The sequence below is a fragment of the Oryza glaberrima genome, chromosome 6 (assembly GCF_000147395.1).
Source record: "Oryza glaberrima chromosome 6, OglaRS2, whole genome shotgun sequence".
Taxonomy (NCBI): domain Eukaryota; kingdom Viridiplantae; phylum Streptophyta; class Magnoliopsida; order Poales; family Poaceae; genus Oryza; species Oryza glaberrima.
Genome location: NC_068331.1, coordinates 6,938,067 through 6,955,524, shown reverse-complemented (window position 1 = coordinate 6,955,524; position 17,458 = coordinate 6,938,067). Strand labels below are relative to the sequence as shown.

General features: G+C 43.9%; 3 protein-coding genes across 4 annotated transcripts; all 3 read left to right on the top strand.

The window, feature by feature from the left end:
• Positions 1 to 3,593: 3,593 nt before the first annotated feature.
• On the top strand, positions 3,594 to 6,393 carry LOC127775770 (xyloglucan O-acetyltransferase 3-like). Of its 2 annotated transcripts, none has more exons than XM_052302066.1 (3): positions 3,594 to 4,117; positions 4,727 to 5,016; positions 5,315 to 6,393. In XM_052302066.1, exons 1-3 carry the CDS (start codon positions 3,664 to 3,666, stop codon positions 6,140 to 6,142), a joined length of 1,572 nt encoding a protein of 523 aa, XP_052158026.1. In that variant the 5' UTR covers positions 3,594 to 3,663; the 3' UTR covers positions 6,143 to 6,393. The 2 variants fall into 2 exon arrangements, with proteins under 2 accessions (XP_052158026.1, XP_052158023.1); XM_052302063.1 differs by having other exon boundaries at positions 3,594 to 4,126; positions 5,315 to 6,392.
• A 4,249-nt stretch (positions 6,394 to 10,642) lies between these two features.
• On the top strand, positions 10,643 to 12,004 carry LOC127777547 (xyloglucan O-acetyltransferase 3-like). The gene has a single exon (XM_052304154.1). The coding sequence runs from the start codon at positions 10,643 to 10,645 to the stop codon at positions 11,807 to 11,809; it is 1,167 nt and encodes a 388-aa protein (XP_052160114.1). The 3' UTR covers positions 11,810 to 12,004.
• Positions 12,005 to 15,371: 3,367 nt separating this feature from the next.
• Positions 15,372 to 17,378, top strand: LOC127777714 (xyloglucan O-acetyltransferase 3-like). The gene has a single exon (XM_052304327.1). The coding sequence runs from the start codon at positions 15,533 to 15,535 to the stop codon at positions 16,895 to 16,897; it is 1,365 nt and encodes a 454-aa protein (XP_052160287.1). The 5' UTR covers positions 15,372 to 15,532; the 3' UTR covers positions 16,898 to 17,378.
• Positions 17,379 to 17,458: the final 80 nt, after the last annotated feature.

Here is a 17,458-nt window from a genome sequence, read left to right as displayed (position 1 = left end):
GTAAACGGCAGCGGCAGCAGCAGCCGGCAGCGGCGGCAGCAGCAGTAGCAGACCCAGTAGCAAGCAGCAGCGGCGGCAGCAAGAGCGCCAGCAGCTAGCCGGCAACGGCGGCAGCAACAGCAGCGGCAGTAGCAGCACGCTCCACGCAATATTCAACGGGATTTGCACGGATTGGTTAGAGTTCGCCGGAAAAATAGGAGATGAAATCCGCTTCGAATCCACGCAATATTCAAAGGAATTTTCTCCGATTCTTGAGGGGAATGAAAGAGGAGGATAAGACGAAGAAATCCCCTCAATCAATGTTTGAAACGAGCAACGGGATTGGCCGAATTTGGAGGGGGAGGTGGCAGTGTGGCGCACGGGCATGAGAGCTGGAGGTTGAAGACGTTCAGTAGCGCGAGGGAGGGAAATTAGACTTTAGATGTGCAGGGCAATTTGGTCCAGTCGCATCAAAATGTGGGCCCGCTCAAGCCTAGTCAGCACGAATACACTAAACAAATGGGCGCGGTGTCCTCTGGCAAATAGCCATGTTTTGGGAGTGTCTTCCCCCAAAACTCACTTCGCGCGGTGTCCTGGAGCTAATTTCACAAAGTCGCGATGTCCTGTAGCAAAAGTTGCCAAAATATAATTATGTGAGATCTTGTTGTAAAGATTTAATTGTTACGAACACAACGGTGTAATTAGATTATAAATCGGATGAGTGATTTAAGAGAAAATTCTATAAGAAGAAAAAAAACATGCACTGTTGGGTGTACTAGTAGCAACAAGAGAGGTCGTTGGTTAAGACAATCTAGCTTACATCTCGTTGTAGTCATGTCCTATTTATATCTATGAAATCTCATGTTTAAATTCATTATATTTTAGCCGTATAGAAGGTAAAATTCTGACAATTTTGTTATGGCAAGAATATAACAAATTTAACTATAAAAATTTACAAACTTTTACTTTTATAACTATCAGATTTTTTATTTTTATGGCAAGAATATAACAATTTGAATATAAGAATTTTGTTACATCTAACATGTATTGAATTTGAACATGAGATTTCATAGATATGCATAATACTATTAAAAGTACATGTCAGATTTTTTAGAATTTTTCATGATATTTGCTAATTGGTGTGCACAGTGCACACGAGAGAAACTTGTCTGCATAGATATGTTTCCGGTTATATGTTGCTGAGTTAATTGCTAGAGATCCTGACACGAGATTTCGTTGTTACAAGGTTATTGGTTGGACTGCTAGCCAGTTTTTAGATATCTGTTGCATGCATACATAGAGGAGAAAGTTTATTTGTTACTCAAGGTCAAGGGGACGTCCCCCTTCATTTTACATTTGGTCCTATAGTTTGAATCAAATAATTTCTTGTTAATCCAGTATTATAACCGGTCATAACATACGGTTGCGATTGTTGCTGCTTGGGGGATATGTCGAAAAGTTATGTTTTTATTGATAATTGTTGGTAGCGTGAAAGATTGAAAAAGCCGTCAGGTGTGCTCATCAATTAGATTAACTGAACATCAAAGGGCCATGATGTTCGGCCACCTGTCCATTCCCTGCAACAACTGAAGTACTGAACTGACCCCTTTTCTTCTACTTTGTGTTCATCGACTCCTGTAACATAGCTCAATGTTGAAGGTTTTCCGTTCTGTAAACTGCAAATTTCAAGAAACCAAGAGTATGACCATTAATTGCAATATTCAGAAATTTCTTTCAGTTGTTGAAACGTCGTACGATGAAAAAGAAAAAAAAACATTGTAAGAACAAATATTCCATTGGAGTTCGAATAGTATTACACTTGAAAGTTCAGGATTTTAGGATATCTGGATCACTGTTTATATATTCAGTACTACTAGTTGGGAAAGCATTAGCACTATGCCTATATAATACATCCCATCCCAACTGATAAAAATCGACAGGTGAGACCTTTGCTTCCATGGAAGCTAGCATCAGGTCAGCAAAAAACAAATGACGCCACCTGCCATCTGTTAGCCAGCCTACCTCATCAACCATCCACGGGTCATTTCTCCCTCCATATCCAACACACATTTTTGTGCATGCTGCCATCCCAAGCTTTCTCATTTTCTCAGATCATGACGCATATCTATTTTTTTGATAGTGGAATTCATTTCAGAAGCTATAGCCAATTATTATAGAGTTTACGGGATGGATAACTACAAATTACATAATTACATCTTGATTCAAGACAAGAAGACAACCATAAAGATACAAATCTTCATCTATGGTTGATTAGAGTATGCATAACCTACCAACAACTTTTAAGTTGTACTTAGTCTTTGCGAAGGGCATATAGTCTAGTGGTTGCAATGACCTGAGTAGCTCTCTAAGATCCTGAGTTTAAATCTCCATAGAAGCAAATTTTAGATTGGTTTGTTTGAAGGGGCTAAGTTTCTAATTAAGGATGTGTTCTTTCCAGTGAGTTCCCAACTCACCTACCTCGTTTTTCGCGCACATGTTTTTCAAACTGTTAAACGGTGTGTGTTTTTGCACAAGTTTTCTAAACGAAAGTTGCTTTAAAAAACATATTAATCCATTTATCCATTTTTCAAAAAATAGTAAATACTTAATTAATCATAAGAAAATATGTCGGCTCCGTTTTACGTGTGTGGTCTCACCTCCCAAACACAGCCTTAAAAGGTTCCATAGGTGCAGATTTCAGATTGGGTTGTTTGATGGGCTAAATTGTCAATCTAAAAGGTTGTGTATATTCGATTGGATATAGAGGCCGGTAAAAAATACTCTTCTCTTAAAAAAACGTTGTATTTAGTCTTTATTTTTCTCAAACCAGAAAAGTGGAATCTAAGAAATCAGCGAACACATATAGGCATATAGCTGATGTAAAACACGGCTCATAACGATCATCATCAGCTCGTCACATCACAATCTCACAATTCTCTCAGGATTGGCTCAAACACGGCCCAGCAAAAGTACAGCATAGTGACATGCTTCCGGCTGGGCGTACATATATACGATCTGAACTCTGAAGTCTGATCTGCAACTGAGAAGAAACCAATGCAAAAAACAAAAAACAAAAAAAGAAAGAAAGAAAAAGCTAGCTACTAGCCTACTACTACCTAATGGTTAAAATCAAGAACTCTTTGAAGCAAAGTGAGACGAGACGAGACGAGCTACTGAACTGAACCATCGGCAGAAGTGTGTAGTTTGGTGAGCTACTAGTGTCACAGCGTGACAGTGTTAGGCTTTACCAGAAGTGATGAGCCATCCAGCAGCCAGCAGTGACCATATTATTCTCCTCAAACGTCCACCAAACACTGCAATTTCAAGAACACGTAACCGATCGATCGCAAGTACTCCCTCCGTCCAAAAAAAAAAAAGACAAACACTAATTTTCGTGTCCAACGTTTGACCGTCCATCTTATTTAAAAAAAATTAAAAAGACAAGTCACGTATAAAATATTAATCATGTTTTATCATTTAACAACAATGAAAATACGAATTATAAAAAAAATTTCATATAAGACGGACAGTTAAAGTTGAACACGGAAACTTAGGGTTTATTTTTTTTAGACGGAAGGGGTACGCACGCACAAATCCTTCAAAAAGCTGGCTGTGGCTGCCGGCATTTTATCGTCGTCATCGTCCACACGTACGGTGAGTCGAGTGAGCTAGCCATAGCTAGCTATGAAGAAGGCGGCCGCCGGCGGCATGGCGCCTCTTCCTCCGTCGTCGTCTCCTCCGTCGTGCAAAGCCGGCGGTGGTGGTGGCAGCCCGAGGTGGTCGTTGCTTCACGGCGGCGGCGGCGAGTGGGGCGTCGTGGTGCGGCGGAACGTCGTCAAGTCGTCGCTGCTGCTGCTGCTCGTGTTCTCCACCTTCTTCGTCTTCTCCGTCTTGCGCTCGTCGCAGACGAGCTTAGTCCCGCCGCCGCCGGCGGCTGCTGCCGGCCCCGGCGAGCCGGCGCTGGCGCAGAGTGGTCACGACGTTGCCGGCGATGATGGCGGCGAACATGTCGCCGTCGCAGTCAACAATGTGGCAGCTGAGACGCAGAGCACGCCGGATGACATCTCGCTGCCGTCGACGAACTCATCGGCTGCAGCTGTTCCAACAACAACAAACAAAGCTGAACAACAACAAACAGGTGATCCTGGTAGGTGCATTTCAATAGTGTATTCATTATTTTGAAGCAATAAACACTAAGATAAATTCTTTGTAAGCAGTGGTAGAGCCAAAAAGTATCGAAGCCTAAAGCTCGAATAGGACTCAACTAATGAGATATTATTTTTTTTCAAAAAATATACATGATGATTTAAGAGAATTTAAACGTCAAGCCAAGCTATCCTAGGTTAGCCTCCCCTTCTAGATGTAAAACCACATAAATCTTGATGCATATTCTCTCGTTTCTTACATGTCACAACTTCTCGTTATTTCGAGGGTTAAACTTTTTGGTTTAGCCGATTTAATCAGATGTCACCGAAAAATTAGAAATTTCGGTCCAAAATTTTGAACAAAATTCAATTGAATTTGAACAAATATTACTAAAATTTATGAAAAAAATTGAAAATTTTTGGCCGAAGTAATATCGTATCGGAGCGGTCCAAAATTACCGAAATCAGTCCGAAAATTCCAACCATGGTTATTTGGACACGGTTGGTAAATAACTAAATAAGGGATCAAAGTAAATTTTTACCACGACAAATGTGAGGCATTTAACTTTGTGATGTTTGATGAGTGCTCTGGATAATGGCAGGAGCGAACATGGAGGAGAAATGCGACATGTCGATGGGGAAGTGGGTGAGGGAGCCCAAGGGCCCGGTGTACACCAACACGACGTGCCCGACGCTGCCGGACTTCAAGAACTGCCAGAAGCACGGCAAGGATCCCGGCCACCTCTACTGGCGGTGGCAGCCCCACGGCTGCGACCTCCCGCGCTTCTCGCCGGACCGCTTCCTCGCCGCCGTCCGTGGCAAGCGCCTCGCCTTCATCGGCGACTCGCTGGCTCGCAACCAGATGGACTCCCTTCTCTGCCTCCTCTCTCAGGTATATCATCGCACAGGATTTGAAATTTCGGTAATTTCGCCCCCACCGGTATGCTCAAATCTCGCCCGAAATTTTCGGCTTTTTACAAATTTTTGTGAATCTGGTCAAATTTTATTCAAATTCAGTCAAATTTTCAAATAATTTCGGCCAGAAACTTCTGAAATTTCGGTAATTTTGGTCACCCCGACATAAAATCCAATTTCAAAATTGAAAACTATGTCATTGCACCGGCTAGCTTCCAATGTCTTAGCAATGGCGGCTGCCACTGATTAATGGCCCGTGTCGTGTCTCGTGTCAGGCCGAGACGCCGACGGAGGTGTACCGCGACGCGCACGACAAGTTCCAGACGTGGCGGTTCGCGGCGCACGAGTTCACGCTGATGGTGATGTGGACGGAGTTCTACGTGCACGCGGAGCCGGTGGTGGGCGCCGACGGCAAGCCGACGCCGTCGTTCGACATCCACCTCGACAGGCTGAGCGCCAACTGGACGCGCCGCCTGCCGGAGCTCGACTACGCGGTCATCTCCGGCGGCAACTGGTTCAACCGCCCCAACTACCTCTGGGAGGGCGGCCGCCGCGTCGGCTGCGTCAAGTGCGGCGGCGCCGCCAACCTCACCGACGTTGGCGTCCCCTACGCCGTCCGCCGCGTGGTGCGCGCCGCTGTCGAGGGCATCGCGCGGTGCACCGGCTGCAAGGCCGGCCTCGTCGCGTTCCTCCGGACCTTCTCGCCGGACCACTTCGAGCACGGCGCGTGGTTCAGCGGCGGCTACTGCAACCGCACGCGGCCGCTGGAGGAGGACGAGGTGAGCCCGGACAGCGCCGCGTGGGAGCTGAGGAGGGTGCAGCGAGAGGAGGTGATGCGGGTGAAGGAGACGGCGGCGGCGGCGGCCGCGGCGAGCGGGAACGCGAGGAGGTTCGAGGTGCTCGACGTGACGAAGGCCATGATGCTGCGCGCCGACGGCCACCCCGGCGCGGCCATCGACAAGAGGTGGCAGAAGAACATCGTCAGCGACTGCCTCCACTGGTGCATGCCGGGCCCCATCGACATGTGGAACGAGATGCTGCTCCAGAGGCTCACCGAGATCTCCACGCTGGACCAGGATGCTTCCATCTTTGAGGCACCTTAACTTTGTCACTGACATGTAGGTCCAGATCATTAATATATCACTGCATGTGATCATGCGGGGAACGATGCATGACTGGTGATGCTATAGGGGAGGTCTTCCTATCCATTGAGAGGACGTGCATATCTCTCGAATGGTTGTAAATTTTTTGTAAAACAATCTAGATCAATATATGATGTATCACTTTATAAATATGTAAATTAAAACAAAACAAACAACAAACAAGAGACTACCAATCCATCAGTTAGATGAATGTTTGCTACAAAAGGATCAGGTTTTTCAATGGCTAGGACTATTTTAAGATTAGTACTACTTCTACTACCTAATTAACCATACGTCCCCGATTAAATTGACACAAACATAAAGCTTTATATGCCATCACTTTCCTCCGGCTAATTCCCCTTAGGCCCTCACTTCCCCCCCTCCCCCTCCCCCACTCTCGATCACTTTGCCAGAGCCGTCGTTGTTATTGTCTTTTCGATTTCCGATGTCATTCTCTCGACCCACGTCTCCTCCATCTCTATCGGATCGACGGTTACTGCCACCACCTCTTAACCACATGGTTTTTCCTTGCCCTGACCCCACCCACCGTCATCCTCAAATCCCTCCTTCCATTACCACCAACCTAAAAAACCTAATATAACAAAAGCTTTTTTAGTCCAAAAGTCGCCAAAAATGAGAGCTTGCCAATTAAGTCACCATCAACGTTTCTATTACCATAGTCACCTGTGAGTACTTGCCATCTTTCTCCTCATCACTTGCTTTTGCTAGCCCTAGATCTTTAATCCAATGGTGTTCATCAATCGATTGATGAATAGCAAATCCGAACGAACAAATATGACCATGAACAATACATATATAGTTAGTGCAATTTCTTCTTTCTTTTAACTTGTATGTTTTTAATTTATCATAAAATTCATAATGATTTAGATAACATGGATGAAAAAGGGGGCATACCCTAGAGGGAAAAAACATCTCCTGATGCTTTGGTTTGGTGATGGTATGGTCAAAAGTTTTTTGGAAGAAAATTTAGTCCAAAGTTTTCAAAGTAAAAGGATGTTAAATATTGTCTTTACATAAGATGAAGATGCTAATTAAATTCCCCCACAGAAACTTATCATCTAAGGAAGGATCCATGAAAACTTATCATGACTATTTCAATGACTTGGCAAAATGAGGGATATCCTCGAGAGGAAAAACTCCACTTTCCTTCTTTAATCTCTATGAATGATGAACTACAGAAGTGAAAATAATTACTCGAGTAAAACAACAAGAAAGAGATCTACTCCCTCCCTCCGTTTTATATTATAAGACTTTCTAGCATTGCCTACATTTATATAGATGTTAATGAATCTAGACAAATCTAGATATTAGTTCTTGGTACACCAGATATTCTATTGTGCACATGCAAATTGCAAGAGGCCGGATTTAGTCGTACAATGGAAGAACGGCCTAGATTTGGAGGAAACGTTTATTATTTCTCTGGTTTATATGGAAGAGAAAGAAAGGAATGTATTCAAGGCTTGATGATGCTTGTGCAATAGCAAAATAGGGATGAGTACAGCTACTCCATTTAATGCTATGGTTATCCCTCCAGGATGAAATGGATATCTTCTTATTTTGGACACACATAAATATATACCAAAAAAGTTATCTTTTTTTTATCCTCATGGGTCATTGACCCTAAGAAGAAATTAAGGTCATATCCATAAACCTTACCAATGTCCTCACCAACAAGTGTTGTTAGCCTTAGCCATGGCACAGGCAAGTGGATGCTGCAACAACAACATTCGGAGGCGGTCGAGGAGGAGAAGAAGAAGCAGCCATGGGCGGTGGGCAAGAATGCCGCGCTGTTCACGTTCTTCGTCGTCGTGCTACCGACGGTGATGATCCTGGCCGGCGGCAGCCACACGGCGGCGACGACGAGGCTCGGTTGGACGATGCTGGGTACCTTTACGGCACGAGGTATATATATCTCCCCCGGTATCTGTATTCGATTTCACTGTCCACACCAACTCAAAAGTTATGGATTGTTTGGTTTAAGGAATAGAGTTTCTCTATCCGTATTTCCACCTTGAATCAAAAGCTCTCTAATTGACCAGGATAATTTTAAACTTTGACCATTAATAAGTTCTAAATTAGCATATTTTCTTTAAGAAAAATTATATGGCTATGTTTAATGTGCGACATACTACTATAAGTTATAAAACCCAGTGCTTTGCTGCGAAAATAATGTATGAGTATATGTTCAATGTATTATAGAAATGATAATATTTGATTTTTTTAAACGATGTGAAGAAGATGGTTTGACATACTTGAATATTGAGCTCTTCAATATTATATTCCAGATGATATATCATCTTTCATGAGATTTATGATGCTAGAATAGCGATAGTTAGTGGGTGATAATGTGGTATATTTAGCTTCTAATAAGTGGATAGCAATTATATAAAAGGTATAGATAATTTTCAAATGTTCACAATTACGTGGATAAATTAAAAGTAGTAACAGTTGAAATGTAAATAGTGTCTCATGACAAGTATTTAAAGAGGGGGTATACCATCTAATCTAGTTATACTGCCTTATGGTTGACATTGCTTTCTGTTTACATTTTAGAATTTGTCTTTGGATGGTTTGTTGTCAATTAACATCGCCCTTAATAGCTTAGATTGACTTCGGAACTAAAGTGGATCTATTAGATTCCTACGAGAAACCTAGAAAGGGGCATCACATTCAGTGCCAAGTTTAATGATTTAATTACCATATACCTCATTGATTGTACTATGAGTTCGTGTTACAATAGTGTAGATTGATCATTATAAGTATATAACAATATTCTTTTTTTTGAAATGGAACCAACCCATATAGTTCTATTTTCAACTAAATTTTGTGTAGTTATCGCCGCTCAATTTGTACAGAAAATTATACTAGCCATGTAACATATAAATGTATCAACATAAACACATAGCTATATTTGTGGATGTTTTCTAACAACAAAATCTGTTGTTGTTTGTCGCCAAGCCTTAAGGCTTTTTTTTTTGTGGGCGCGCGCGCCAGGAAAAAAAAAAGTCAACTTCAAGTCCCTCAGGTAGAGTTTTATTAACATGTCTTAACTTTTAAAACCTAAACAAATTGAGTCCTTAGAAGTATTGAGAATGATTTCGGATGAAGTAGCTCAGCGTCGGAGTAGGGACATGTGACAATTTGAGCTTGCTGAGGTGGGCGAGCGGATCGAGGGGCCTCCCCTTTCGCACCATCACAACAGGGTCAGCTTGACCTCGAGGATAGGATGTAGTCGGCGATGGCAGAGTGGATCATAGGGGCAATGATGGAGCGGCGCGTGGTGGCCTTGTTGGCAGCAACGGCTTGGGAATAACTATTTGCCACTTTTAGATTTGGCAATTAACTATTTACCACCCCTATCCACATGTGCCTATAACATGTGGATCCACATGTGTCTATGACATGTGGGTCCAGTGACAAATAGTTAATTGCCACATCTAAAAATGGCAAATAGTTAAATATATCTGGGAACCCGGGAGAAGGGGAGAGGATGCACGGTCTTTTGCTAACACGTGGGACCCACTATCTTTTTTTTTATTTCTTTTGACTGACTAGGATGTCGCACATGACAAAACCACCATCAAAAATATACAAGGACGTAGGCTGTTCGGGTTTTAGAAGTTAGGGGCACTTCGTACCCAGTCTTGGAATCGCGGTTGAGGACGCGTACGAAACTCGTTGAGGGACCATAAGTAGACTTTCTTTACCTCCGTGTATGTGTCCTGGGCCATAAAATCATCGATCTCACAGAATAAGTTCACTTTTGATCCCTCCTCCTCACGTTGAGTTTGAATCACATCCCTAATCCGTAAAACCAAAGTACGACGCATCACTCATCTTTAGAAACCGATGCGAATGTAGTCCTAAGATAGTATTGAAGGTGGCTTTGCCCTTACATTCTATTTAGGATTAGGAATAGGTGTAATCAGACCTACTTTTGACATATCTATCCTATCCTTATTTGGGTATCATATGCATCTCTTTGGGCTTCTATTGAATCGAGAAATTGGATTGTACATCTTTTTGATTTTGATACATATAAGGTGTCCTACGAATAATGCAAATCGAAGCTATTTGATGTCTGACTCAGGCCTATATGACCGATCGATCGACATACTCCAAGACTCCACCTTTGTCATATATTCCATATATCACATTAGATAGATATCATATTCATGGAATATGATTCACTTTTAAGATGCTTTGATGGTGAAATGGTAGACACATGAGACTGAAAATCTCGTGCTAAAGAACATGGAGGTTCGAGTCCTCTTCAAGGCATAATACGGAGAATGCTCATAACGTGGTACAAGAAAGAAAAATAAAAAACCATAAGAAATATATTGTATCATGTTTTACGGTTTAAGGATATGACTTAAACTCGACGTTAAAGATGAGAGACCGAAAGTGAACTTATTTGTTTGCTCACTCCAGTAGTCGATGAGTCATTCAGTGCGTTCTGTGCTTTGCTCAGGTGCGGTGCAAAAACGAGCCGAGGAAAACAACAACAGCTGCGACACGTCGGTGGGGAGATGGGTTCGGGATCCGAGCGGCCCGGCGTACACGGCCGCGACGTGCCCGACGCTGCCGGGCTCCAAGAACTGCCACAAGTACGGCAAGGATCCCGGCCACCTCTACTGGCGGTGGCGCCCCGACGGCGGCTGCGACCACCTGCCGCGCTCCTCGCCGGCGCGCTTCCTCGCCGCCGTCCGCGGCAAGCGCCTCGCCTTCATCGGCGACTCGCTGGCGCGCAACCACATGGAGTCCCTCCTCTGCCTCCTCTCCCAGGCGGAGGCGCCGACGAAGGTGTCCGCCGACGACGACGGTGTCCGGGAGTGGCGCTTCCCCGCGCACGGGTTCACGCTCATGGCGATCACGACGCGGTTCCTGGCGCGCGCCGAGGAGGTGCTCGGCGGCGACGGGAGGCCGACGGCGTCGTTCGACGTGCACCTCGACGCGCCGGACCCCGTCTGGGCGAGCCGCCGCCTGCGGGAGCTCGACTACGCCGTCTTCTCCACCGGCAACTGGTTCTTCCGCGTCAACTACTTCTCCGAGGGCGGCCGCCGCGTCACTTGCAGCGGCTGCAGCGGCGACGCCGACGCCGGCGAGCTCGCCGACTTCGGCGTCGCGCACGCCGTCCGCCGCGTCGTCAGGGCGGCGCTCGAGGCCACCGCCCGGTGCGGCGACGGCGACTGCAAGCGCGGCCTCGTCGCGTTCGTGCGGACCTACACGCCGAGCCACTTCGAGCACGGCTCGTGGTTCGACGGCGGCTACTGCAACCGGACGCGGCCACTGGAGGAAGACGAGGCGCCGAGCTGGGACCAGTCCATCGGGTGGGATGTGAGGAGAGCCCAGATCGAGGAGGTGACGTCGGCGAGGAAGACGACGCCGGCGACGACGACGAGGTTCGAGGTGCTCGACGTGACGAAGGCGATGATGCTGCGCGCCGACGGCCACCCGGGGCGGCACTACGACAAGAGGTCGGCCGGCGGCGGCGCCAACGACTGCCTGCACTGGTGCATCCCGGGGCCCATCGACATGTGGAACGACGTGCTCCTCCACAAGATCGCCGAGACCGCCTCGCCGCCGGCGACGAATCTCCGGTGATGTCGGCGGTGATTTGGTGACAAATTTAGCAACAATTGATGCAAAAATAAGTAGCGGAAATTGAGTGGTCGTGATGTAGTACTGTTGAGTGTAAGTTAATTACCCGCGCTTTCTATTGGAGATGAACCAACCACCCACAACATCACCTCCATAAGGGACAAATGTTTTCTATCACTCGAGAAAATATCTACTCGTTTCCCATCTATCTATCTATCTATTATCTATCTATCTATCTATCTATTATATACTAAAAGTCCATGAAACTTCCTAAAAACACTCTCAAACCGCCATGTGGCTTCCTCAAAACCCTCCTAAACCGCCACGTGGCATTATATTAAATAGAGAAAATTTCAACCATTGATTTTCATTTAAAATAGGTGGACCCATTATTTTGAGCCATTAAATTTAAGCTAATCCGTATCCTCTCATCTCCGAACGCCGCGTACCTCCTCCCCGCATGCAAGGCATAGATAGCTAGGTACGCATCTACTCCTCTCCATCTCCCCTTTTTTCTCCAAGGTTGTTAAGATACAAAGCATGATTTGTTACAATAAGTTAGATAGAGGTATGGAGCCTACAGGAGCTCGCTGTGCACCATGCATGCTACCTAAATTATAGGAGTGATCACAGTGATACACTTGAACTACACATTCAGTTTATTATACACTTGAACTACTGTTTTTCAATCAAATCAACGGTTTAAGACTCATATTAGTTAGCTATATTTTGGTGGTAAAGAATTATTACATGTTAGGCTTTTTCAATTTTTCACATGCACGTATCATTTTCATGAGTCCTCCCCAAAATTGAAGGAAACCCTAAAAATTTTCTTCAATATCAAGTCTAATTTTTTATTCAAATCGGTGGATCAATTATGATACAGTAAGGCAACAGTAACTAATTAACTACATACGTACTCTCTCCTCCTCCTCTCCTCTCTCATTCAATTATTCATTCTTCTAATTTTTAACTAATTAGCAACTTAATATAAAAACAAAAAATAATTAGAAAGCTAAATGATTATAATTCTTAAGTTATATCTGGTTTTTAAGTTCAACAATATAAAAGTAAAATATATTTATTTAGTATAATTAAGATCTATATATGATAAATATCCAATCAATGTTCTTTAAAACATCTTCTAAATAATTCAAGATCCATATTACCCATATTTCACTATAAATAATATGTCATTTGTAGACACCTATGCGTGTCAACCAAATAAAAAAAATCAAACAAACTATATCACCTTAAATCATCGTACATTCTCAATAGAGCACTTACATGTCACGTGTTACGTCTTAAATTTAAAAATAAAATCTTAGAAATTATAGAAAAACACATTTGACCACTGGTTATGAATTAAATATGTATATCCATTATTTTAAACCATTAGATCTATTTTTTTAAAAAAAATCTTAAGCCGTTAGGTGTTACATTTTAATAATTAAAAAAATATTATTCGAAATTTTAGGAACAAAACAATAAATCATTGGTTTTCATTTAAATCATTTATAAAAACTAGGAAATAAACCCCGCCCCCACCCCCCAAACTTCACCCCCTCCTCACATATGCACAAACACAACACTACCCTCGGCTCGCACTTTCCCCTATACCCTCCTTGATATTTTTATAACCAATAAAAAGAGAAATAATCAATAATATTAAAACATACATATCTTTTGAACCACACATCTGATTCTAATCTAAATTGCTCTATTTATAATTAAACCAACAATTTAAAGATCCATAACGCCTATATTTTAAACTTAAAATAAGAGTAGTATCAAAATAAAACAAGATATAGAAAATATCAATATGAACATTGGTTCCTACTTTTCACTAAAATTAGAACAATTATACATGTTCCTATTTTTAAGTGCTTAGATATTATTGGCTTTCATGACATTATGAGTTCCTCTGCACATTATTGTATATATATAAGCCACACAATGTTTGCGGTTTATAGTTGGTTGAGAAGTTACATTTGTAATTATTAAAATGTTCAGACTCATATTGACTAGGTTTTTTTTTTTAAAAAAAAGAAAGATACTATAGATCACACATATATTAGGGAAGGGAGATCTACGATATATCTTTAGAAATTTATATATAAATATATAACAAATTGCGTCAATAAAATATATTCATTAAAAAATAAAATATATTCATTAACAATAATAGTTATTTAGGATTTGCTAAAAAAAGAAAGCCCCTAAACATTTTATTAAACAAGACAAAACATCACATGTTTCCAAACAAATTAAATCTAACTCCTTTCTAGATAATGAAGAGATCATAGATATTTGTTTATAGGAATGTATTAAATATTATGTATTTTAAAAGCTAACAAATAGATTGGAAAAATTATCTAAGCAACACTGATGAGATAAGTTATGGATAAACAATACTTATGAAATGACAAGTGTCATCTGGCTGATATTCTGCCATTTTATATATTTTTTTCAAACATAATTTATAGTACATGCCCGCGCATCGCGCGGGCTACCTTCCTAGTTATATCTAAATGGTTATCGAGTTTTTTTAAAAAAAATGACGAGATAGATTAACATGAAATACATTACTTCACAAGTATACAAATTCAAATTTAACTCAGTTTTTTTTTACAAGTTATAGAACTCGAATTTCAACTTGCACTTTGTAGAGTGGTATATTTCCTATTAATATGTATTGTTAATTTTTTTATAAAAAAAACTTTATGACTATTTAGGTGGCATTTCAGAAATGAGAAGACCAGCCCCGGTCCTATGATTTTGAGGGCCTCAGAGTGAACTCATCACGATAGGCCCTCTAGACTATATATAAAATTTTATGATATATATATACGCTAATTTTACTTGCAAAGCGAACACAAATCCATTGAAATATTTAATTTAACATATTTGATAATTATCAAGGAATAAAGACGACCAAAATAACAATATATTTGTACCCTTGGAATCAATATGATTACCTTAACAAAGAATAGAACTCCATCACATCCATTACTTCTCATGAAAAGATACTTCTTCGAGCATCTCTAGGGCCGAGGACGAGACGATCAGATTCAAGGCGGCGGATGATGAATTGAGGGTGAGCGGAGGAGGAATTGTGGATGGCGCCTAGCGGCTAGCGTGAGGAATTGAGGATGGTGGCGCCTGGCAGCTAGATCGATCTGATCTGATCTCCTGTCTCTGACTCTCTGTCTCCGTCGCGGCATTTCCACTTCCACCACAAAGCTGCGTCCAGAGCTGGCCCTCCTGCTGCGAGCCTGCGACTATGCATATTGGCTAGTTATCTGCTATTAGGTGTGGGCCCCCGGCACTGGAGAAGACATTTACTTGAGGGATGAAAATCCATCTCCAGACAATCTCCACAATTAATTAAGAGATAAATCAACAGTTAATTCACATATTTGGGTAAGGAGATTGAAGGATAAAGGGATAAGGTTGAACTCCTCACCTCCATAAAGTGAGGCAATCTCCTTATGATCTTCATCATACATAAGATTGAAATCTATATCATGTTTATCCTTCAAGTGAAGTGATTGCCTCAAAAAAATGAATCAATTGATAAGGCTGAACTCTTATCTTATGGTGAAATAAGATATTTGACAAATATTTATTCTACTTAACATAAGAGTAGATGTCATCCATAACATGTTTATCCTTCAAATCAAGAAATATATGGGTCTGTGAATCAAGGCAGAAATCTCCTCAGCAATGGGAATCATGGGGAAATGGGAGAGATGCATCGGAGGCAGAAGCAAGCCAATGTCGCGGCAGCGCACGCAGGAGGCTCTCCGTCGAGCACCTGGCGACTCCGAGGTGGACAGGAAGGAGAAGCCATGGGCGGCGCGGTGGAAAGCTTCCCTGATCGCGACCTGCCTCGTCGCGCTGCCGGCGCTGGTGTTCCTCGCCGTCGGCGGCGGCATGCCCTCCGCCGTGACGGTGCTCGTTCGGGGCACGACGCCGACATCTGCAGGACAAGGTGGCGGCGCGGGCGCGGCGAGAGCAATGGCGGAGTGCGACGTGTCGAGGGGGAGATGGGTGAGGGAGCCGAGGGGGCCGAGCTACACGAACGTGACGTGCTCGACGGTGGCCGACTACGTCAACTGCCAGAAGTTCGGCAAGGATCCCGGCTACCTCTACTGGCGGTGGCGGCCCGACGGGTGCGAGCTCCCGCGGTTCTCGCCGGCGACGTTTCTCGCCGCCGTGCGCGGCAAGCGGCTCGCCTTCATCGGCGACTCGCTGGCGCGCAACCACATGGAGTCGCTGCTCTGCCTGCTGTCCCAGGCGGAGACGCCCACCGACATGCACGCCGGCGCGTTCGTGGACGCGTTCCGGAGGTGGCGCTTCCCCGAGCACGACTTCATGCTCATGGCGGTGTGGACGGAGTTCCTCGTCCACGCCGTCCCGGTCGTCGCCGGCAGGCGGACGGGGCCGTTCGACGTCCACCTCGACCGGATCAACGCCGACTGGACGCGCCGCCTGCCGGAGCTCGACTACGCGGTGATCTCCAACGGCAACTGGTTCTTCCGCGCCAACTACCTCTGGGAGGGCGGCCGCCGCGTCGGCTGCGTCGACTGCGGCGAGCCCGGCCTCGCCCACTTCCCCATGGCGTACGCCGTCGGCCGCGTCGTCGGCGCGGCGCTCGACGCCATCGCCGGGTGCGCGGACTGCAAGCGCGAGCTCGTCGCGCTCGTGCGCACCTACACGCCGGACCACTTCGAGCACGGCTCGTGGTTCAGCGGCGGCTACTGCAACAGGACGCGGCCATTGGAGGAGGAGGAGGTGAGCTCGGTCGCCATTGCCTGGGAGCTGAGGGCGGCGCAGATCGAGGAGGTGAGGAAGGCGAGGGAGAAGGCGACGACGACGATGAGGACGAGGAGGAGGTTCGGCGTGGTGGACGTGACGCCGGCGATGATGGCGCGTGCCGACGGGCACCCCGGCGAGCACCACCGCAGGTGGAGGGGGAGGAATGCCAACGACTGCCTGCACCTATGCTTGCCGGGGCCCATCGACATGTGGAACGACGTGCTGCTCCGGCGGCTCGCCGAGCTCTCGCCGCCATCGGATGCACGGTGAGATAGTATTTTTATGATTAGTTTTTTTATTGTTATTAGATGATAAAATATGAATAATAATTTATACATAATTTATGTTTTTTATTTTTTTTAAAAAAAGATAAATAAGACGGGCAATTAAAATTGAACATAGAAACTTATGGGTGCACTTAAAATGGGACGGAGGGAGTAGCTGTTGATATGCAGTTGATTCACCAAGTTGCAATCTTCTGAAGGTTTTTTTTTTAGAAAATGTGTCACAATGTTGCAGTGGAGGGGACTGAAATAACCAGGTGAATAAATTTTAGCTTTATGAGGCCATTTTGTTGGGATGAAATTAAGGTGACAGTTTATTAGGTTGTACTCCTTCTGTTTCATATAATGTAAGATATTTTGGTTTTTTATTCTAAGTTAAACTTCTTTTAATTCGATCAATTTTATAAAAGACATAACAACATTTTACCAAAAAAAATATTATAAAAATGTATTGAATGATGGATTTAATGGAATTAATTTGACGTTATAAAATGTTACTGCATTTTAATGGAACTAATTTGACGTTATAAAATGTTACTACATTTTA

What these genes read in the sequence shown, in the direction of transcription:
- LOC127775770 (XM_052302063.1), top strand. Translation starts at nt 3,664, where the DNA reads ATGAAGAAGGCGGCCGCCGGCGGCATGGCGCCTCTTCCTCCGTCGTCG. An exon ending in ACAACAAACAGGTGATCCTG is followed by an intron (nt 4,127 to 4,726) that starts GTAGGTGCATTT and finishes GGATAATGGCAG; the next exon opens with GAGCGAACATGGAGGAGAAA. An exon ending in TTCTCTGCCTCCTCTCTCAG is followed by an intron (nt 5,017 to 5,314) that starts GTATATCATCGC and finishes GTCTCGTGTCAG; the next exon opens with GCCGAGACGCCGACGGAGGT.
- LOC127777714 (XM_052304327.1), top strand. Translation starts at nt 15,533, where the DNA reads ATGGGAATCATGGGGAAATGGGAGAGATGCATCGGAGGCAGAAGCAAG.
- LOC127777547 (XM_052304154.1), top strand. Translation starts at nt 10,643, where the DNA reads ATGAGTCATTCAGTGCGTTCTGTGCTTTGCTCAGGTGCGGTGCAAAAA.